This window comes from Macrosteles quadrilineatus, unplaced genomic scaffold (genome assembly GCF_028750875.1).
Source record: "Macrosteles quadrilineatus isolate MER2022 unplaced genomic scaffold, UCM_ALF_1.0 Scaffold_1__1_contigs__length_201487025, whole genome shotgun sequence".
NCBI lineage: Eukaryota > Metazoa > Arthropoda > Insecta > Hemiptera > Cicadellidae > Macrosteles > Macrosteles quadrilineatus.
Window position 1 is genome coordinate 101,245,940 of NW_026542594.1, and position 23,402 is coordinate 101,269,341.

The 23,402-nt window shown below is 39.8% G+C and overlaps 1 protein-coding gene across 1 annotated transcript in view; it reads left to right on the forward strand.

Annotated features, from left to right (window-relative positions):
* LOC128999188 (nuclear hormone receptor E75-like) overlaps window positions 1–23,402 on the forward strand; it is a 104,175-nt gene that overhangs the window by 74,780 nt on the left and 5,993 nt on the right. Inside the window, 2 exon segments of the mRNA XM_054425612.1 lie at window positions 10,285–10,373; window positions 18,632–18,776. Coding sequence (XP_054281587.1) covers window positions 10,285–10,373; window positions 18,632–18,776 — 234 coding nt within the window.

Below are 23,402 nucleotides of genomic sequence, written 5' to 3' on the forward strand. Positions count from 1 at the left end.
GTTTCACAAAGGACATTATTGGTAGTCTAATAAATGAATAATTTAATAATGGAATGTCAAGACCAAAAATGTTATACATTGTAAAAATTGCTTTAAACTCAATTCAGAACATGTTCCCCGAATGTGCATACAGCAAACTACTTAAAAACCTATTACGACCTTGATGAATTCTCGTGGTTTCAAACTAATATTCTTAGATGAACTCTTTGGTATGAGTAATTTTACAAGAACTTATGAAGTAAATCGTGCAAGCTCAAATCGACCAAAATCTGTTGATTGACTAATTCAAATATGAGGACAACAACACAAGTGCGGAATGTGGCGGGTTCGTCAGCCGCGGTGCTGATGTATGTAGGCCGGCGGCGAGACTCGTCAGCACGGTAAACAAGCAAGGCGTGTTGACGAAACTGGGCCGCTCAGCAGTCAGCACTCAGCAGTCAGCAGTCAGTACAGCGCAGTACAGTAGGTGGGAGTGATCGCAACCCTCGTCCATGGGCAGTGGCCCGACAACAGAAGCACAAGTATTCTACCACACTACGCTCTAGTTAACAATACTGGCTACGAATACACATTTTCCTTGTTTACATACCTCGGGGCTCGGATCTAGGTGTAACATAAATTTTATCATGTACATTATCAACAAGTAGATATTACATTCCAAGTCAAGTAGCTCTCAATGTTATGCTGAATAGTTATGTCCACGGCCTTAAAACATAATGTTAATATCCAGGACTGGATTCCACAAGAGTGCCAACGTATGCGTCGTATCAGTTTTAATGTTAAGCGTATTATTTTGATTACAATATTTTTTTAGAGTTTTCATGAATAGTTTATATATGGCTTTCATCTTGCGACCTTCACCTAACCTTAAGTTTCTCAGTCCGAGTACTGTACGTAGTCCGTCACTCCGTCTTCCCGGGTCGAATTGCTCAATCAAGATGGCGGCATGCGGGCCTGGGTCGCGGCGTATTCCAATTTGGAGTTTGGTTCCACCTGAGAAAATGACTTTCATTGGTTCACTTCCTCGTAGCCGCGGCCCGGAACGTTTCTTCGCCGAAGTACTGCGCAGCTCAGTGTCCGGACTTGCACTTTTGGCCTACATCCTTGCGTAGTTCCCAAATTGTACACTATTACAGGTTCCACGAATGAAAACAATCCTTCCTAACTGACCTTGACCGTGTGTTCTTGACCGTGAATCCACATATTCTTGGGGAAATTTGGTTTTACGTTTTGCCAAGTAAACAAAGAGCTTTGACTACCCAACAACTTAATGCTTAATTTTCCGTTTACAAATTATCTGTGTAAACCATTTCGGCAGTGAGAAACTTTTTGAAACATAAACAACTGTTGCGTTTTGACCTTCAGGAAGTTCTAAAACCCCTGAAATTGACTTAATTAGTTCATAAAACACGCAGTGTGTTTACATACGTTTGCAATAACTGAGACTCCCACAGTTGAGTACATATTGTCATAACTAAATTACAAATGTCGTATGTTTTATTTAGACGTGCAACCTAAACCTAAACAAAATATGGGGTTGACGGCCTAAAATTAGATTCTTGTAGAACATCCATATGTCGTCTAATCGTCTAACCCATCAGTCACCGTATCAAGACTAAAAAACGGGCGTTGAACCTTTTCAAACGGAATGGAACGGCCTCACACACGAAGTCGGCCCGTTATTTAAGAGTTCTGGAAAGTCAAAATCTTCCGTGGTCAACAAGATCGTCTACTAATTATAGAAGCAGAGAGAAGGGTCTGGATGGAGTGAGACGCCATGTTGTTTACCGGCGTCGTTGAAAGAGCAAGTTCATTCACTCTGGTCGGAATGCGGGGTAACGGGTCGCGCTGTTACTGCGATTGCGCAGTAGAAACCCGCCAGTTCTGCGCGTAAATATAACCCCGCCGTTCTCAGAATATCAGTGTTAGAAATATTGTTGAATCACCGGCACAAAATATATATTGTCAGCTATCATTATGTCTTTTACCAAATTTGACATTTGGCATGCAGCAAAAAAATATGAATAGGCTTAAATAAGAGATGCTTTTGTTTAGAATCGGGTTTCTCCCTTTAAATTTGTCATTGAAAATGTCAACTAAATGAAAATAGTTCGTTAACCCATTTATTAATGCTCAGCAGTAAATCTTGCAATGAACCCAATGGATGGATTGTAATTTACGCCAGAAGCGTTTTGTAGGTTGTCCTTAATAGAAAATGGCGAGAGCCGTTACCCTTACATGCCAAGCGTTTAAGGGTAATCTGCTGAAACATGCCCGCGATCGTCGGTGGCTACAGGCACTAGACTGGGATAATCAGCCGGACTCCCTGTGTAATCGCAATATTATGTTAAGAGGATGTTCGTAAAACAGTCTGTAATTATGTCCATGTCGTAATTGGCTGTGCTTCGGGTAACAACGATTCATGTGTTCTGTTTACCAAGTGTCTTTGTTTGACACAGATATATCAATATAGACACACGATTTTAAACTATGACCTCAAAAAAACAAAACGGGCCCAAAAAAAAACCCTCAAAGCTATTGTATGTGAAATGTTGTTTATCAAACCCTAAAACGAGCATATCGACGTTCCAACAAACTTGTTGAATTATTTCGATCTTTAGTTGGCTAGTGAGACGAGATAATGTATAATCGTTTGAAGCTAAGTACAATAACACTTTACGGCCTAGATTGATAAAAGTGGGGATTTGGGAAATGGTGATAAGTGTTCTGGTTTGATGTCAGTTACCCCAGGGCTTTGACCGCTTATCAGCAATCAGCTGTTATCAATAAAGGATGAAACCGAGCTAGGTCAAGAATGGCCTTGTTCATCACTCGGAGCCTTTTAACTTGACGATAAAGTGAACGGCGTCAAGTGGACTTGATAGTTCAGATCTCAGTTGTCACACGACCTCGCATGGTTGATCCATGGCTACTCTGTCAACATTAAAACGTACAGTATATGCCTACATGAATATCAATGTTTCTGAGTATGTAGGAAAGTCATTCAAGTCCAATGAAAGAGGTTAGTTTGGCCGCATGATTTATAAAATATATCGATTTACGGTATGTTTTGTGGTTATTTTATTCTGGGACACTGTTATTAATTTGGACACAGCACCAGGGCTACAGATCACATTACAGCGTTTCTTGCCATACATTTGCTTCCTTACTTATCTACACAAAGCAGGAAAGGGAGTTGTAAAGGTTAAGCCACTAGGGGGTTGGCCTTTACTTCGGGATGCATACTATAAGGAAAGCCCATTACACCTAGCCATTTACAAGTGTAATAGCGAGTGAGTACAGCATTTATTTAATCTCATGAACACCGTGCTACTTGATTGTCACTCTGGTAGCGGATCAAGTGTTTGTCGCGAATGTGTGGTACAATGCGGCTGATAAGGCTGGCGTATGTAGGTCAGTGCCGCGCGGTCGTTGCCCTCTGATAAGCGACGTAGTTTTGCACTTGCAACATTGACGCAGGCTGTTATCATAGCTCAGTCGAGCTCGCGCCGGTCTTCAGTCTCAATCTCATCTGTTTTATTCCCTCTAGTGATTACAATACAGCTTCAACATGAACAACGTCTGATGAGTGATTCGGATACACACGGCTCGGTTTACGGTAAGATGCGTTTTTGGAGTTACAGTAGCCTAATTCAATTTCCCCAAATTTATAGAAACTTTATACAAATTCGAAAAAAACAACTTGATTTTCAAACATTCTTTGTTATCAACATTTTGTATACTTTATTTTTGGTTATTCGTCATCTCTTATTTCTCATGTTGTCCTACCAGTTTTGTTCTTGGGCGAAATTTTTTTACTGAATCTTATTAAGTAGACTATAGAAATTCATTACATACATCCCACACATTTTCTATGTATTGCCAAGAAATTTGAATTGAAATTACAACACTATTTGACTCTCTATCATAGGGAATATTTAAACTGAGATAGTTGTGCCAAAATATTGACACACGCCTACTTATATAACGCTAAGACTACAGTCTATTAAATTCAGTAATATATTTGATAATTTACGCAACCAAGAGCTACGCGCTACGCAATCATTACTTCATAGTGTATACACTTAAACACTTGTAGTTTGTACTTTAACCTGTGATATTGTTTTGTTTGTTTTAATTAAAAAAAGAAAACGGAAGATGTAATTCTGAAAAAAACTTTCCATTCGGCCCACAAGCAACAATGACAACTACCAAAAACACTCCCCGTTGCGACGTGGCATGCCCCGATGCCCCTTTCCTTTTTGGGAGACGATAACAAATTATCTTTTATTTTCGTGGGCCGGGGTCGATGTAATGTCTAATGTGTACCACTGGGGTAAGTGACTCGATGTGACCTCGAGTCGGATCGGAGCACCGAACGCTCCCGAACTTCGCCGGGGATAGCCGAACTACGACGGAAACAACCGATACCATGGGTCACTGGCCTAGAGCAACCTGAAAAGTGAACTGAAGGAAGACTGAACCCTTCTCCAGTCCCGTCTTCTTTTACGCGTGTCCGCTGAAAATTACAGCCTTGCTTGTCCGATGCCCTTGAACTAATGCCCGTCTCGAAATATCTTTCCGCCAGTCTTCGGAATTGAATAATATGTGTCTCAAAAGGGGTTCGGGTTGGGTCACGTTGACTAATATGTGACAGGTCCCTTTGATAAAGCAGTTTGTGCGAGAATCATAAACTGCGAAGACTTTTGTTTTGACATGTTGCGAAAGTTTCACTAAGAAAGGGTCTTTTAGGGTTCAAAGAGTTTTCGAGGAAGTTAGGTTTTCTGTTGTTTACAGCCCTTTGCCTGGTTTGTGTAAAGTGTGCTATGTTACCGTGTGTTTGATTTTTCGCGCAATTTCTAACTTAACAATTGTCTCTTGTTACTATTTTAGCGAGGCATTTTATACGAGTATTTTCTTGTAACGGATAAATATTTTCCTTACAAATTTTGTTCGATAAGCCAGTCCTTGCGCACACATGATGTAGGCATAACTGACAATAGTGATGATTTGGCTCTCGACATGGATCGTGTGGCTCGGGGCACTTGATGATGAGCCCAGTATCGGAAGAGGCTGTTCTAATTCTAATTAAACTATTTCCAGAGCGGAGGAAACCCAGAGCTCGGTTGTAATTAGAGACAGGGCCAAAAAACAGCGTTAGGGGAACGTCAATGTCCTCCCGACCCCAAAACCAAAATAGTCGGGGCTGCGTCCAGGTGAGCCGCGTAAACATCCAAATTGGAGCGAGCTATCTTTGCTGGTTAGAATTGTGCGTACCGAGCTGGGCGACAGGCCAAGAAAATGGCAAGCTTTGGAGACGGGTTCGTGTAGGCCTACCTGGCAACAAACAACAAAATAATACTTAAGATCAAATTGGTAATTAGGTCTATCTGCATGCGATTTACTGATATTTGCAATTTCTCCAGTTGTTTAAGGGTTTGATCCGTTTTGGGGGTTTAAAGGGTTTTTGGTTCTGTTTGGTAGTAGGCTACTTCAAAACACTAACCACTAATCGTTAGAGTTTGAATCCTGGATATCCATTATCCACATTGTGTAGTGTGCGTCCAATATTCTATAACTTGGACTAGTTTTTTTTTTTTTTTTTTTTTTATAATGTATAACGTTATTTTTGTTTTAAACTAAATAGTAGGGCAAAATAAATATACCGAACGTTGGCTACTCTAAATATTGTTATGTCACAACTGCATGTCAATCTGTGAAGATGTAACCTTATACGTCAAAACTCTCGTGGCAACGTAAGGCTGGGATACTATACAACATATGCTGTATAACATCGCATTGCAGTACTGTAAACATTGAATGGAATGTGTGTAATTGAATCTCAATTCTCAGTTTAAACGGTGTTGGATTTCAGTATTTCGAAGACCACATTATTTGATTTGTCTGATAGCGGAAAAAACTAAAATATTTCCTTAAACTTGTCATATTTTCCCCTTGTCATATTTAATAAGTATCTAGGTTTTCTGCTATCTGTAGGGACAAATGTAGGAAAATGAAGGACAAATTTAAATATTATAGTATGAAATCAATAATTTCCCAAATTTGGTCGAGATGTATCCATAAACAAGCAAACTGTATGCTTATAAGTAACAGTTTACTTTTTATCCATAAGAATAACACATGTACAATAGTTTTTTCCCTCCGAAACCTTTAACCTCTTCAGGGACGTTTTTTGAGATTCAAAGACATTTGAGATTTGTACGCAAATGAGTACAGATATTAAAATCAAATTTCTGGTTTTGTTTTCAAAGATAATGTAGTAAACTAAATATTATTTGAAAGGCGAAAGCATAAAATATCATAAACAAAAATTATTAAGTGTATATGTACATTATAAATGGGTTTCAGAACACATCAAAGTCCGCAAATTCACTGATTCACACATAACCTCACACAGTGTCCCTTTCAACTGAATATTTCGTTGCCTTAGAAACATGTGGGAAGGAAAGGAATCAGTGCTACCAACTTTTGAGAAGTTAATGTAACCAATAGTAACCACTGTACAAATGTGGGTGTTTGAGAATAATACAAAAAAAATTAAATAAAGTTAATGTACCCATATGAGCCTTACTCCCTGAAGAGGTTAATCCTAAAATATTGCTTTGATATACCAAAGTATTTGTTAAAGCTCTAACCTATACGATGGTTTAATTAATATTGGGCATTTTAATTTTTGAAGAGTCAACATCTGAAAAGGCTATTCTCCATAATACCATAGATTAAACAGGGAGTATGTTTAATCTATGATAATACCCTACATGGTGTTATTACTTGTAGTAACACTACTTGTAAAACTACTTGTAATCACATACACCAAACACTCTTCTACAAGGCGCTAGGGGTGGATGGTGGATGTGTCCCTTGTCAAGGCCATCGTCCTAGGGAATTGCCTCGATTTACAATCACTTTCTCCCTCTGCCCAAAGTCAAAAGTGCCGCCGGCCCGAATAGCCCCCATAAACCCCTGTCATAGCCTTCACTTTCATTTTATTTATTGGTCCCATCCTCGGCCCAACGAAAGCTTTTATATGGGGGCAATTCTGATATTAAGGTCATGGGGCTGGGCGGCGGCAGCGGCTCCTATAAGTTCAAAACTGAAAGTGGCTATTGTTTGGGGTTTTGGACCACGTGGGCCAGTACTACTTGAACTGTAGAAAGTTAAATGCGGTCCATTTCTATGCATTGTTTGTACGAAAAGGGATCTTAAAACTACACGTTATGTCGAGTTCTGTATTTGAAAACCATGCGTAAGACAGCTATGAAAGGTTATAAGGAGTCCTAACTAGTGAATTTAGCCTATAACGGAGGTTTAAACGTATTCCGTACATCATTAACACTACAAACAATGCAGTTTGCTTGTAACCCATAGGTGTTGTAAATGTATGATGTGAAGTGTAGTAAGCAAATCTACACTCGACAACTGTTGTTGTTGTTGTTGTTAGGTCTACTACAGGTCGCTATACTAAATAGACACAACACGTTGTTATGTAAACCGCATTAGATTTGTGTACACATGATTACAGTCAAGGATATTGCTTACAGCTCATTATTTCTTTAATCGTCCTGGAAGAGCAAAAACATAGTACAATGCAAGGGCTGGTGTGGTTATCGGCACTATAAAATAATCAACCAATTATCACGATGCCAAGCCATTAAAAAGACACGAACATAAACGTAATCTACCTTATGACTAATCAGAACACTATAAAATACATAACTCTATTCAACATTTTGTTGTTATACTAATTTAAGTCATAAACTGTTTTGGAAGTGCATGTAATAAAACCCAGAATACTAGAAATGGATCATAAACATAAACAAAATTATGTTAATGGCCCGAACATTATTTTAACCATGAAACTGTCTAGCCTAACCCATTATGTTAATGTTATTAGTATAGGATTCGGGCCAGTTACATAATTTGTTTAGGCTATGACACCCGGTTACTCTAGAGTCTGTGTTAACCCAACAATCAACAGTTGACAGAGGGCACGCAAAAAATTAAATTTGTTAGAACATTTAGGTTTAATTGTTGATTACTGTCGACATTTTTTTGACGATTCTTTACTTGATATGTAACTATACTCATGTAAGTAATACATGTAAAAATTGGTCTGTTATGTATTCATTTATAAAAACTCATAATTGAGATTCGGCGTTCTGGATAACTATCTTTGGGTCCACAACTTGTCTAGAGAGCTTTTACTGTACTTCAAATGTTGTTCTTGCCGAGTTTCAACAAGGTTTGATCGATATTGATTCAATGTTTCACGTTGGTAAAAATCTAAAATTTTTACATTTTTAGACTAAAGTGGACATTTTATCATGTTGTGGGTAGTGGGCAGTATGACACCGTGCGTGTGTATATTGTGGGGGGGGGGGGGAGGCAACAGTAGTTCATGACCCTTGCGTTGAGGTGAATAACATCTTTGGTCCAGTTCACTGCCCCCCCCCCCACCCCCTACACCCACGCTTCGTCACCTATGTGCGGCCGATATAACTACGTTGGATTATGATTATACAGTATACTTGAAAATCCTATAATGTTTTTTATTATTACAAGCCTATTATTCACGTAGATTATTGTGGGCTTCACTCGCACCTTTATTTTTGTCTGTGATGTCCGGGACTCGTCAAAACACACATATATAAAACACAAAATCGTCCACGGCATCAAAGTCCGATTTTGTGTTTTATATATGTGTGTTTTGACGAGTCCCGGACATCACAGACAATAATAAAGGTGAGTGAAGCCCACAATAATCTACGTGAATAATAACACCTCGCCTAAAAGCATGTCGTTCAAAAATAGAATTATAAGCCTATTATTGTTATTATTTCATTAATTCCGTATGTTTACTCCCTTATGATTTATTTGCCTTTGAGGTTTATAACCTTAACAGGTGGACAATCTGTATGTGGTCGACTGTACTTTTCTCTCAGTGCAACTCCCTTAGGATTACTAAAATGTGGCTGTTCAAAAAGATGGTCATAGATAGGTTACGTCCCTTTGCCATTCGTGACTCGGGTCAGCATGTGCCTTGTGCCAATAATGCCTGATAGCAAAGCTAAAGCCTTTCTCTAAAGTAAAAGTGCGAAACCGCGGAAGTCAAAACGTTAACACAAGTTATCACTAACAAGTGGTAGTGGAATTTGGCAGCCACCATCACTTATGGGAGGGGTGAGTGGAGGAGGGGAGTGTCCTTGGCCGCTGTGTCTGGGTAAGTCAGTCAAGGCTATTGACCTTCCGTGCTGTTGTAGTGAGGGGAGGGGGCAACGGTGCTCGACCAATGACGGCTCAGTATTCGGTCCCCTCGCGCTGCCATTGGTCGTCTTATCAGGCTGTTGCCAGTGACCTTCTGATTTTGAAAAACTCTCGGTGGGTATTTTGTTCGTTTTTCCCCGTCCGCTAAAATATTGCCCCCACTCCAGTGGTGCCCTAGGCCCGGCAGTAGCGCGTCGCAGGTGCCAGTTACTTGTGCGTACTTTCACTGGTCAGTCGTCGGTCATCGGTTATGTTGTGTAGTGCTTAGTGCTAATATGGTGTTGTCACATGTAGTGTTCGACATGCCGCCTCAGTACGTGAACTATTATGACGATGACGAGTGCAGAACTCCCGTGCATATAGTGGACCATCATCAGAAAAAAACTGAGCTCAACTTAGGTAAACAATCACATTTACTAGCATTCAAACATTCGTCATAACACGTTGCCACTTGTTACCAAAACAAGTGGGCTGTCGCTGAACTGTCATAGTTGTGTCGATGTAATTACAGTATTGTAAAATAATATATTAAATTATATATAATATTTATTTTTTGTTAGAGTATTGATTAATGCAGTGTTATGGTGTGTTTATAGATTTATTCAAGTGTTTTTATGCCATACTGTAATTCTTATCCATAACAATATTTCCTGAATCCTACACGTATAGATTTTAACTACCACGAAGTAGTGGTTTTTATTCAAAAGTCAATGAAACGTATTTTAGCGGTAACATTGGGGAGTTTAAATCTGTAACTGACACGATGTCTCGTTGGTCGAAGGTTTGCAGGTCGACTTCCTGGTGTTTGACCGTGACAGAGACCGTCGCCACCTTCGCCTTCCTGGCCTACCAAGGGCGCCTGCTGGCCTTTGGCGTCGCATGTTGACAAAGGCGTAATTTGACTCGATTGCCGAATAACATTATTTAAAATTCTAAAATAATGGTCCTATACTAATCAGAGTCTTTGGTTACCGGCCTAACAAAAGTCATTTATTTCAGAATTCGATGGGACGACAGTTCTCTGTCGAGTATGTGGAGACAAGGCTTCGGGCTTCCATTATGGTGTTCATTCCTGTGAGGGTTGCAAGGTATGTACTAGACTCTAGGTGGTGTTCTAGACTAAGCTAAAATAGGTAGTGTATTTAAGTAATGTACTTTTAAGTCTGAGAATAATTTTAACATTGGACGGAGCTGAACAAATAGTTTTGTTTTAATTTTAATGATTGTTATTATTTGCGAACTGAAATTAATTATTTAAATGTGTATCACACTCAGTCATTAGGTACTTTTAATAACGTGACATTTTGACACTTTTGACGAGTTGTATTTACCTAGGCACACAATACCAATGCTGTATCTATAATATGGAAAAGCGTCAACACGCGCATAAAGTTTCAACATAACCACTTGTAAGAAGAAAGTCTAAGTCTAGTAATCGTCAGACAACCGGAAGAAATGTTCCTGGATAACACGTTACGCTCCCAGCATCGGTTCCGCGACTTTCTTCGGGTTTGCGTCACTGGAGAAAGTACTTTCTTCAGACCGGTCCCCCCCTCACCCGGCGAGACGGCTCCTTTCACCTTTCTCCGGTGCATTTCTCCGACCCCCCCCTCTCTTCTCACTCCTCTCTTGTGGTTATCACATCGCATCACAACACTCGTTGCGTATAATTGTGACGATATTCGCGGATGTTATTCAACAATCCAAATGCTTGTTGATTTCTGTCTTTGTTGATATTACGTTACTTTACATGTTGTTTCTTACTGTATTTAAATTGTGTGCAATTTTAGGCAACGTTTTTGTGTTTTTCCCAAATATCAACTTACTGTGGTTATTTTTAGCCAATCTTAAGTCTGATACATGTTTGCATTTTTTTTAGAAGTAAACGTTTGCTTTGTTCAGAACTGTAAATATCACAGTGATCGTATTCCTTTATCTTTGTCTCTTGCGATCAACGTTTTTGCTCCTCTACCCGTCATTGAAGTGCTGTTGAACCCTTGCTCTACGAACAAAGGCCTCGGACGGTCGGAGGAGGTGCCGCCGCCTGTTGGCCTCGGTTTGGCGGTTGAAGGTCGGTCACCGGGCCAGTGTCCTTTGGGGCTCCGCCCGCCTGGGTCCCGCGCATTTGCAAGGCTCTCCTCTGTGGAGAATATTTACAACAGTCCCTCGTTTCTTTACGTAACGGTAGGGAAACTAAATAAACCGTTCGTAACTTTTTCAATAGCGCCGTCCTTCCAAAAACACACGGGTTTGCGTAACGGTAGTAATTTTATTGGGGTTCGACTTTGTTAAAGCCTGTCGCTTTTGTCTTTTTTAGTACGGCCTGCATAATTTATGAAGGTCGTTTTTACGTAACAGTATCTTTTTGGAAACACTGTAGGCCCAGGTCTAACAGTCGTCGGGGGTAAAAAGTGTAAATTATTATGCACATCAGTCTTTTTTGAAGGCTGTTTACGTAGTAGGTTGCTTTACGTGTAGGTTGCTTGAGGAAATAATAACGTTTACTAGACCAAAGCTACGTAAGTATGTTAAGCAATCATTGCTATTAAATTCCTACGAGTTCCTGACGACCTTAGGCGCGCCTTTGACTCAAGGTTTCCACTCGCGGAACTCCACTTTGCTGTTCCGCGCGCCTATTTCTAGCTACCGTTGCATATTTCACTCTTACTGCTGCCCCATGAAGGCCGTTACATTTCTTTGTCTCGGTGTTTGCATGTATTGATAAACACACATTATATACGTTTGTTATTTACTTGGACTGCATCAACGCTTGGACGTGGGGCGTGTTTAACTCCCGCTTTGTCATCGACTTTGAGCACAATCCCCGTTGTGGGTCAGTTTGTTTGCGTTAGTTTCTGCCGGTATTTTTTTATAATTATCTTACGGAAGCCAATATTAGTTCTTTTTTAACGAGTTTTCAAATTTTATTCCAATAGTAGATTGCAAGTTCCATCTCAATTATATCGGTGAAACCCTTATTCCAGAGCTTCGAGGTGGTATCTGCATTTACGTAGTCTTTGGACCCAAGTTGGCACCACAATAGTGTTTGGCTATTCGCTAGTTTGTCCCGTTACAGTCCAGCATTGTTCCCTAGGGAGGTGAGTGATCTCTCCCACGCCGCACGCCACCTTCACCTCCGTCACGGTCCCTAACTTCTCGGAAACACTCTTCACTCTTGCACACGTTGCGGTGTCGAGCCTCTTCACTTCCTCCTTGTTTTTGCCTCAATACGAGGTTCGGCCGTCAGGAGTTTTAGTCATTGTCGCCTCGTGATCTCGGAGAGCAGTTGAGATAGTCTTGTGTCAGTGATATACGACAAGTAGCTTATGTTTTATCCCAACGTTCAATACACTAGCCTTGAGTGCCGCTACAGCCCCAGGTGAGCGCGAAAGTCGTGTCAGGAAGTGGGCTGCCTAGTCGGCTCTGTAAAAAGCAGCCCGTTACTGCTGACGGTATCCAGGTCGAGGCCGTGACCCGCAGACTGCACAGTAAGAAGAGATGCAACAAAACACTAATAATACGGCCTGCAACCCACTGCCATAACAAACCGTCAATTAATTTATTTGACGTGAGTTTTTTAGATGGAACCGCAGATATGGAATAAATGATCGTGGATAATTATTTGATTTTTACCCTAATTAAATTCCGAAGTATTTTCATTCTTTTGAGCTTTACTCACGATATGCAATACTAAGATATAGCCTCCCTAGTCGTCACCGTCGCGTCGCCCATGACGTCATTTGGCCCGCTGACGCTACTGTACTTGCGTCACACTTCCCAGAACCACGTCGTAGTAGGTCACTGACCCGTGGTTGCTGGAACGATCCAGAGTTCTCGGAGGTGGTTGACTGTGTTGCCTCTTGATGAATCACGTTTCGACAGCGTTGATGGGTTCGGTTTACTGGTGTTGAAGGGCGAGTAAGTGCGAGTTAGTGATCAAATAACCAAGAGTTACCCCGTCAACTGGTTACAGATATTGTAGCCTATACTATGCTTGATCATAGAATCCAGGCGAGAGTATCACTTATTGACAAAGCTCCTAAAGCCCCAATAGTGCCCATGGGACAACTGTACATTTTGCAAGGGTATAGGGGGATAGCCGTGGCCGCGGCCAGATTGTATTGCGAGGTACGGCAGATAGCGGCCGTTCTCAGAACAGCGCCACCACCGCCACTGCACCGTTCGCTAACGGGACTCTTGCAACTAACTGCATTCTAGCCATATGGCTTCCATGGCCCCCACAAGGGTGGGGCTGGCGCAACTCTGGTCACAGGGCCCGGGCCCTCAGGGGGCCCGGGCCTACCCATTTTTTTCTTTTTCTTTTTTTTCCCCCATTGAAGATCACTTTACAGCAGATCATAAATTGAAGATAAAAAATAATATATAAATTTTACAAAAAACAAAAGTTAAATAATTTAAAATGTATTAATTCTAGATTCTAGGCTAGTTTATATTTAAATACTATGGGTGCGTAGGTGCGTATGTACTATACAACAGCAGAACAGCCAGCTCGGGCCCCAGTGGCCGGCCCCACAAACTCCCTCTACCACTTCCTCCCGCCAGGCGCCTAGCCACTCCTACCTCACTCCCCCCATAATAAACAAAGTTTGGTTTTATAATTGAACTGATAGTTTCAAGAATGAATCCTTATAGTTATGAGTTAAAATAAAATTTGTAAAGCATTGAAAAATTGACATGTACTATGTACCATAGCTAAGGTGACCAGACGTCCCGTTTTAGGGGGACTGGCTCGTCTCGACAAATCCTCTCGGGACGCTTATTCGTCCCGTTTTATCAACATTTGGTCCCGGTTGCACTTTTATGTAGTTTTAAAAATATGAAAGATTGTAATAATTTTGACCTAAGTTTTCTTCCCAATTCGCACGGTACATAATACTGTACTAAAGCATGGATTGGATAGCATCGGCATCGACAGCATCGGTCATTCTCGGCGTTACTAGTGCACATTCGTTTTTCTCCGTGACCACTCGAGCAAGTTCGGCAGCTCAGGCATCCACTCCCAAAAAATGTAGTATTGTTAAAATTCTTGATGAAAATTGTCACTGAATAAAATATGATTTCATTGGTGTAAGCTGTTAAACTCGATTTACGTAAGTTTTTTTCCTACTCCATATTACAAAGTACAATTATAGCAGTTAAGATAGCCAAACCCTTTTACAGGGAAATAAAAAAGACAAAATATTAATAGGCATGAAGCTTTTGTGTATTGATATAATAGTTTTAATTGCTCATTTCGTGTAATTTTAAGTCTTATAAAACTCATTGAAGAATTCTTTTCTTCCTTAAAAAAGGCTGCAAAAGTGCCATTTACCACTCACAATTTTAATACCTAGATTGCCTTAAAAACTCACTAAAATACATGACATTTTCAAGATTTTCCCGGGGGAGAACCCCCGGACCCCCCGTCTAGGCTGGGGGGTATTCCATACCCCCCCGACCCCCCGGTTGGTAGGGGGCCCGAGCCAGATCCTGGTAACAGGGCCCACAATTAAATGTGGGGGCCATGATGGCTTCCCTTGGCAGGTACTCCGCCTTGTATTTATTGTTGGTGCGTTACACTGGACTGATAACCACCTCTCCGATTTGCCAAGCTCTGGTTTGATGGCAACTGTTTTCTTGGTACTTGGTATGCTCTTGATCGAGTTATTCCTGAATAGACACTGTAATATCTCGTCGAGGGACTACCTGAGTATTTCCTATAGTTATCAAAAATAGCAAAAGTAATCACAATAATTAAATGCTGTATAGTTGTGCCTATGGACAGCAGTTAACTATAGTTGTTTTAAAGAGTATCTGCTACAATTGAATTGTGAATTATATTTAAAAACTAAATTTAACTGTTGCGTTAAGGCAAAGCATAATAACTACCTCACCTAATAAAGTGGAATTATTTGGCTGAAATACTTCACGATGACTGCTAAAATCTTTACGCCACACTACATTATTTTGACGAACTTCCCACGCAAGGATTTAGTCCAGAAAACAGCTGTTTGCCGCCAGCTTATTCAAATGGGGTTTCATTGCGTACTACTGTGCTGCAATGAGTGTTGCCGGTCACCAATCAGCTGATTATACTGTATTTAGGTGGCAGTGAGTGGTTATAAACAAAAACATAGAGGTTATGACTAGTGATTTTTAGTCCTTTAGTTGGTGGAAATATATAAGGATTTGTACGGATTTAGTAGTATGGCGTAAACTATCGTACGTAACTCGTCCAAAATGTGTGTACCGGACTCGTATGGTAATCCCGTACTCGACTTCGTCTCGCACGGGAACGACCACACTCGTCCGGTAAACACTTATTTTCAGGACTAGTAACGTAATATACTATTATGTTTGAGTTTGTTATTATTGTAAAGCATTAAGTGTTACTCATGTATGGTGCGTGGTACTATCGTCAATATTATAGCCTAATTATTGGAAACTTGTCTGTGGTGGAGGAAATTTCTAAATAGGTATTTGGCCGCACAGGATTCCACAATAAATAGCCTAGAATGGTGCGGGGGTCGTTCCCCCCATGACGTCACACTGTCATTGCCCCGCTTTGGGGCCACTCGCTTATCTAAAACGAGGTCGCCTTATTGGTCGTTGTCGATTACTACGTTACGTTATCGGTTTATTCTTGGCCGCGATTTTTGTTTTGCAGCTTTCATACACGATAACAGCTCACAACGAAGTGGCACATTGTGTCTTATGTAGGATATCGCGGAGATTGCGCTATCGGTGTGACGGTTTAGTTAGTTTTTAGACTGAGGTCTAGCAGGAGCTTGTCATATAATTTAGAAACGAGGTCGCTGTTGACGGTCGTTGACCGTTAGTGAGGTCAATCTGAATATAAAAACTTAGTATATCCTTTACTGTTTACTAAACAGATTTTTGTCCTTTAAAGTAAATTGCTGGTGATATTTATTATATACGAGGATTGTAGCATTGATTAGTCGCCCTCAGTAAGCATTTCTGCCGAATCTCCTCTCTCCCGGTTCTGAGTAATACTATCAATCCAGGCCAAGTAGTTAACCGCCCACCAGTCGTTGCCCTGTGACTCATGTGGAGTGTGGACGAGGAAGTACAGACTACCGAGTGACTGTTCTGTGAACTCTCTGGGGTGTGCCGCCTTCGCTCTCCCACAATTCCGGTATTTATGGACAGAAACCTCCCCTCCTTGTTCTAAACCACAATGGTTTTCGACAAAAACGAACGGTCGACCTCCTTAGCGAGTGGTGTTGTGTTAGTTTCGACCCCGCCACCCTCGGGGATGTGCTATGTTCTGCGACAGGTAGGCTGCCAGTTACAAAACCTTCTGTTAATATATCCTGTTTGATAGTGGTTTCATGTAGATTTGTATGTACATAATAAGTTGTAATCTATAACTTCTTAAGTGTCTGTACTGGCACGCTTTGATTGCTGAAAAGTAGGTTATGAGTACCTTCCATAAACTAATTATTAGAAACAAAAAATATACTTAAATAAACGTGAAGATATTGTTGTACTTTTAGTATACTGCTTTCAGACGGTACTCGGTTTACAAACGAATACGACTTATAAATTATTATCTGGTTTTTCATAATAATATTGTTTTATCTACCCATTTCATGTTTAGTCTCCTCGGTCACCATTGTTGTGGGACGGATGCATTACAAAGCCGTCCTATTGGCGAAAAAATGTATTTTTAGCATGTCAAAAATTCCCTCACAGTTAGTAGTGTGTATCAACATTTTTTAATAACCAATCCCAGTGTTTGATTCTTCCAATGACAAGAGTCTGAACCTCGTTGTTTACTTTTTGCAATGCACGTTTCCCGCCGAGGCGCGGCGTTGCGGTAGGTCAGGACACCATGCGACGCGAGGTCATTGACCTCTTTAGGTCGTCGAACCATAACTGTTCTCTTTGTTACCTTATTACTGATAACAAACTTGTTCTTAATTATTGCTTTAATTCGCTTCTTTGTCGGTGGGGCTCGCGCTTTATCTATTGTGCGACGTCTTTTGTCGCCACGCAATTAATACGCGCCCGAGTAACGTCATGTTCGCATTCTTCGCGGCTGCGGCGCGCCGCTTCCCCTCGTACAACAGTCTCCATAGTTTTATGTTATTTCCTGCTAAAAGTATTTAAGTATTTTCCTTTCAAAACATATTCGTTACCTATCTATAATTTTTGAAGACCTAAAGATAGTTAAATCTAACTGCTATGAAATGGCCAGTAGTGTATCCATAGTTTGGATGTCCCCGTTTTGAGGGGTGAACACCCCCATGTCCCAGTTTAGAGAGATCAATAGCTTGTCGTCCCTCCCCTTCCCCTTGGCCTACATTCCAGCTCTCACACCCTTCACATCCCTTGCAAGCTGATCAGGGGAATCTTTGGGATGTTTAAATCCGTAGGGGAGGGTTGGGGCAGTCAAGGCATGCGGGTGCGAAGTATAATATTTCAAAAATTTCATGTATAGGAATGGTATGGAACAATGCTACGTTTTCAGCTCTGTCTGTATTTAATTGTTGTAGTACTATTAGATTATACTACTAGGGTTGCTTTCCGAGAGGAATACCCTAGTTAGCCTGTGTTATCTACAAGGGTAACAAACAAATTAGTAAAGAGCTGTGAGAAATTATATACTCGTACTAATTAATCTTTTACGACTTGAAAGCTTTGACATACCATATTTCTACGAAATCTTCTCTGGAAATTTCTGGGGTTTTTAACGTAAACTAGCTAAACACGCGTTTTGTATACGGTAGTTTTATAAATTCGAATCAATACTTTAACGTCAGTATATGGATGATCTATGAATAATGCGCAATGATAAATACAGTAATGAACTTCACATTTTCCCCGACATAAAAGATAAAAGGATGTATTAGAAAACTCGAAAATAAAATTTGTTACCGAATCGTTTTAAACCCATTAGCCTACATATTTTTAGTGATGGGTGTTCAATTAGGATTGCCGAAATTCACACCCGGTAAATCCCATCGGTTCAATAACCTGTGAGGCAACCTTCGTCGAACAACTTTCCTTTCGCGTTGCCGAAATCCTCTGAACGTACGGCATGTAACGGAGTAAATAAAGAAATTGGGGTGACGCCGTGGCCGAGGGGGGAGGGGGATACTCTCACTTTCGCCAGGTCCTCAACCTCTTTGTAGGTCAGTCTCTGCGCGGCGCTGTGACTGTACAGCTACAGCAGAGTGTGGTTCAGTCGTCAGTGGAACGCCGTCAGTGATACAACTACAACTACCTCGCTATTGTAGTGACGTGTGTGTGAGTGTATGTGATGGGTTGTGTGTGTAAAGACAACATGCCGCCGTATACTGACTGCGAATGTCTTTCCCAGGGATTCTTCAGACGCAGCATCCAACAGAAGATCCAGTACAGACCGTGCACCAAGAACCAGCAGTGTTCCATCCTGCGAATCAACCGCAACCGCTGTCAATACTGCAGACTCAAGAAGTGCATCGCCGTCGGCATGAGCAGAGACGGTGAGTCCACCTTATCACTAATAGTATCTGGTAGATCAAATAAAGGATTCAACAAAATTGTAGTTTCTGTTAAAATATAAAGATAACTAATTTCTTCCATTAATATAAATACAGGGCTGTAAAAGGTACCTATTCCAGATTTGTGCGTAGATAAAAATATACTGGGTGGCTGAAATCATCCCATTCTTAAAAACGTAAACTCTCGACGTTATATACTCAGTAAAGTCACGCTTTAATTGTTTGGAGTATATTAGCCCATACCAGTTTGTAATACTGTACTCTCATAGACATGCTTATAATTCGCTAAATTTTAAGGTAGGCTTATACCAAATTATTAGTTACGTTGAAATTAGTCATATTAAAATACAATTGTGAAACAAGTTTTATTTTCAAGAAAATTTCAATTTGATCAGAATGTACTGCATATAATTAAGTAGATAGGTAGTTACCAGTTTTAGTGGTTTAAAAAATCATTTTTCTAGTATACAACACATTTTAAAGGATTGTTTTTAATCGATAACCAAAACATTTAAAATAATTTTCTAACATATTTTAAGGTATTTATCACAGTCCTGTTTAAAAGTGATATCTTATCTCAAAATATATAAACTCCCAATTAGGACCAATAACGTAAGTAGGTTAGGTGGTGTATTGTATTGATTTAGAGCGGGATCATTGACACAGCGCGACACTAGCGCTCGGGTGAACGGCCGCTTAAGCAACAGGCCCAGTTTTGGGGTCAGCGAGGCAGCGCTCGGCGCGCCACTGGCGGCAAACTACCGTACTAGGTCGCTCTATTACGTAACGCAGAACGTTCACCTTTGTTAATGTGTCACGCGTGCAGTGTTGCCTTGTTGTTTGGATATTTGCAATTCAGAGAATACTTTCTCGTTTGGTACTTTACAGTACGAACCAGACACGTTATAAAGTTGTTTTTTTAAATATCGTTTATAGTTAGAATTAAAGTGATTTAATGGTTATTTTTATAGTGGCCAGTAATTGAACAATGCAAAGCCTTCTAAGAAATCTTTTACACTCAGCCTTATGACTGCATACCTGTATAGGTACTGTATAGATATATACAGTGTATAGGATCGTAATTTTTAATTGTGTTTATACAAATCCAGTAGTTTATTTTTGCAAAGTGCGAACACATTTAAATCCACAAACAACAATTTCTAACTACACCAGGAGCTGATTCCATGTATACGTATACAAGTAGGCTGTATGGCTACATCATATTACTTGTCACAACACCTCGCCCTACTTACTACGCGACGACGTGGACGTGACGTGAGTGTGCTGTATCTAGGACATGGTTGCGTCGCAAGCGTAGCTATGATTGCGTCGAGCACAGTTCAGTGACCCCGCAAGCGAAAGTGTCTTGCGTAACCCTTCCTGATTCCACGAGAAAGCACCTTTCTCCACCCCTCCACTCCGACAATTGCTTCACCGATTTCGCATCAGATTCGGTTTCTATTCAGCATTCTTCAGTGTGACTTGTTCCGTGTTTTTCACCTGACTTCCTTTGCTCGCGAAGTGTTCCACGTGTGTATGTGTCAGTATGGCTCCCCGTGGGGTACATTCACATTGTGAGTACAGTATCAATAACTTGCTAGCACAGTATAACCGACCAAGCTCCATATATTGTCCATCAAACAATTTATAAGAAAGCTCATTTATACAATGCATCGAATAATTATAGTAGTGTGCGCAAGTATTCAACGGTTTTCCAATGACACTTACGGTACTACGATTTTGCTACATAGGCCTACGTTCATAATTATGTTATGTTTCAATTGTTGTATCAGAATTTTGGATAAAACTCCGATTTAACGAGTATTTTTATCTTTAGGTTTACAAAATGTATCGTAGTCTACATAAACAGTCAATCATTGAAAAGAAATAACTGAACTGTGATATAATTTACCGTAATTTTCACATAATTAGCAAATAATATAAATAGATAGTATAACTTAAATCTAGTAAATAGTATAATACACCTTAGTACAATGTCACTTGGTTAAACAATAATTCTTCCATACAGCATTAAACAACTAAGAAATGTTTCATAATTACTTTATATATCGGGAACACTGTATTTTTTCAATGGACGCAAGTTGTGAATCAACGTTCGTCTAATTGAAACAACTACCTGAGCCGGGAAGACGTAGTGTTGAGCAGCGCTGCGGTGTGCTGCGGCGTAGCGGAGAAACCTAGAACTACCGCGACTGCAGCGGCGGCCGCGAACGTTGTACTGTTTCTGTCGAGGCGGCGGGCTTTATTTGAAATTATTTTACGTAAGTGAAATATATTATTATGTAAACCAGATACACTATATATTTATTAAAATCATTTATAGTTTGATGTAGTTATTAAATGAGCTTAAAATGTTATTGAATTCATTGAAGCGTAGTCTGACCGCATCAGTTAGTGTTGCCGCAACTAGGAGCGCTAAAGTGGCGTGATCTTGAACATGTCCACTTGTGAGTATTTCTGCTCATGACCTTAGCTGTCCGACCTTCAGTTATTTCCGCGGGGTTGTATAATTCCCCTTGCATGTGCTCCTCCTCGCGATTTCCTTCTTTATCATGCACGTGTTTATTGTTTTCGTCGATTAAAGGAAATCTGCAATGTCATGTCCTTTATCCCGTGATTGTACACAGCTCTATTCACTATAAAAATTACGTTTACACATTATTGAAAATCGTCAAAACATCTTTGATGGTTTTTTTTTTTTTTTTTTTTTTTTTCCAAATACTAACATTAAATGAACAACAATAAAGAAAGTACGTTAAGTTACACTCTCCCGGATTGGATCAAACTGACAGATCTCATCACGAAGTCAACTAAAATATAACATAAACCTCAGTTTATCAAAATTAAATAGAGGTTTTACAGTAAACTCTCGGTTGAAAATACTGTGCATAGAATAGGGTGGAATGTTTAATTATTTTAGAATTGAGTAAAGAGACAGTCGAGTATTTTTTTATACATACTACCGAATTAAGATATTTTGACTTAGACCTAACAAATCTAAAACAAGAATCATACTCCTCGACTAATTTGGATTTTATTCGTTGTGTGATGTATTATTTGTGCATGATGCTATTCGTTTTGCAAAATTAACTATTTGTCCACACTCGTTTAAAAAACAACTAACATCGCTCATTATTTTTTCACATGAATTATTGGGGAACATGACTGCTATCAAGGCCCCACTAGAAAAGCCTGCTATACAGGTGATGTAGTGTGTCCCATATATACAACATTTAAGCACCTACACAACAATAAACAGCAACACAGTACAATAGAGCGAGAGCGCTCGGCGCGGCGCGCGGTGGCGGGAATCCATAGCGTCCTCCCCTTTCTCCCCACCACTGATGTAGGTCGGGGGCAAGTTCAAGGTCACGAGCGCCGTGGCGATGATGGCGGTGGCGGGGGAGAGGAGAGGGAGAACCTTCAGTCGTGTTTGGAACGCGCGCGGGAATACTCCGTAGTAGCCCAGTGCGCGTCTCTGCTCTTGCCATGCGGTGGACGTTTTTTACGATCTAGTGCGAGTGAAGTGTTACCTTATCTGTATTAGTACCTCAGTGCTGTGCCAAAATTAGTTATGGGAGAAGAGTTACCTATCCTCAAAGGGATTCTAAACGGAGTCGTCAACTACCATAATGCCCGTATGTGTCAATTCATTGTTAGCAAATTCTTAATTTAAGGACTATCCGTTTGAATTAACAGAAGTAGTTAATTATTGTGGTCAAAACTGTGCGACTTATATACTGATTATAACTGCCACCATAGGACCACTCTTATAATTAAGATTAAGCGTTGTATTATAGTTGATTAAGCCTATAAAGATTGATTAAGAATGTTTAATAACAAATTTAATGGTTATTATCTCAACTTCAGGATTGATAAAATGTTCTATTATATTTATTTAATTTACATCATATTCAAAAAATTGATTTGATTTTGTTCATATTTTGAAAATTATTGAAAATGATTTTTTTATTTAGTTAAATTGCCAAGAAGTAAATTTGTTTGCTAGATAATTAAATTGTATTTGCAGTAAGTTTAGACATTTTTATCACAAATCATCACTGTTCTGCTCAATGAAGTAAAATTTGGTGGGAAGTCAGAATATTAATACCGTAGAATCAATTTAAGGTCATAAGTGCCTTTATGTATTTGCAGTAAAAATTTGACCATAATCGCCTTGGTCTGATCAACATGTTCAAATAACACCTACAATTTAAAACTTTGATTTATTTATTCTTCTTCCAACGACCAAAAGGCCTTTACAAAAAACATAACTTACATTTACACTTACTCTAATAATTTAACAAGTAGAAATAATAATACGAATAACAATAATAGATCTTAAAAAATTAGCTAATTAATTACTATAGGTACAACAAATGCATTTTTGGATTTAAAATATACATTTGGGTCTAACAGGAATTCTACTTCTAATAGGAACTAATAGTTTCTGATAAACATTTGCCGGATATAGATCATGCAGCCACTCATAACTTTCCCTTTATTGACTAACTAGATCTTATAAATAAAGTCTCGATGACAAGACGAAACAGATATGTAACAGTTTAATAGTTTATGGTTTAATCT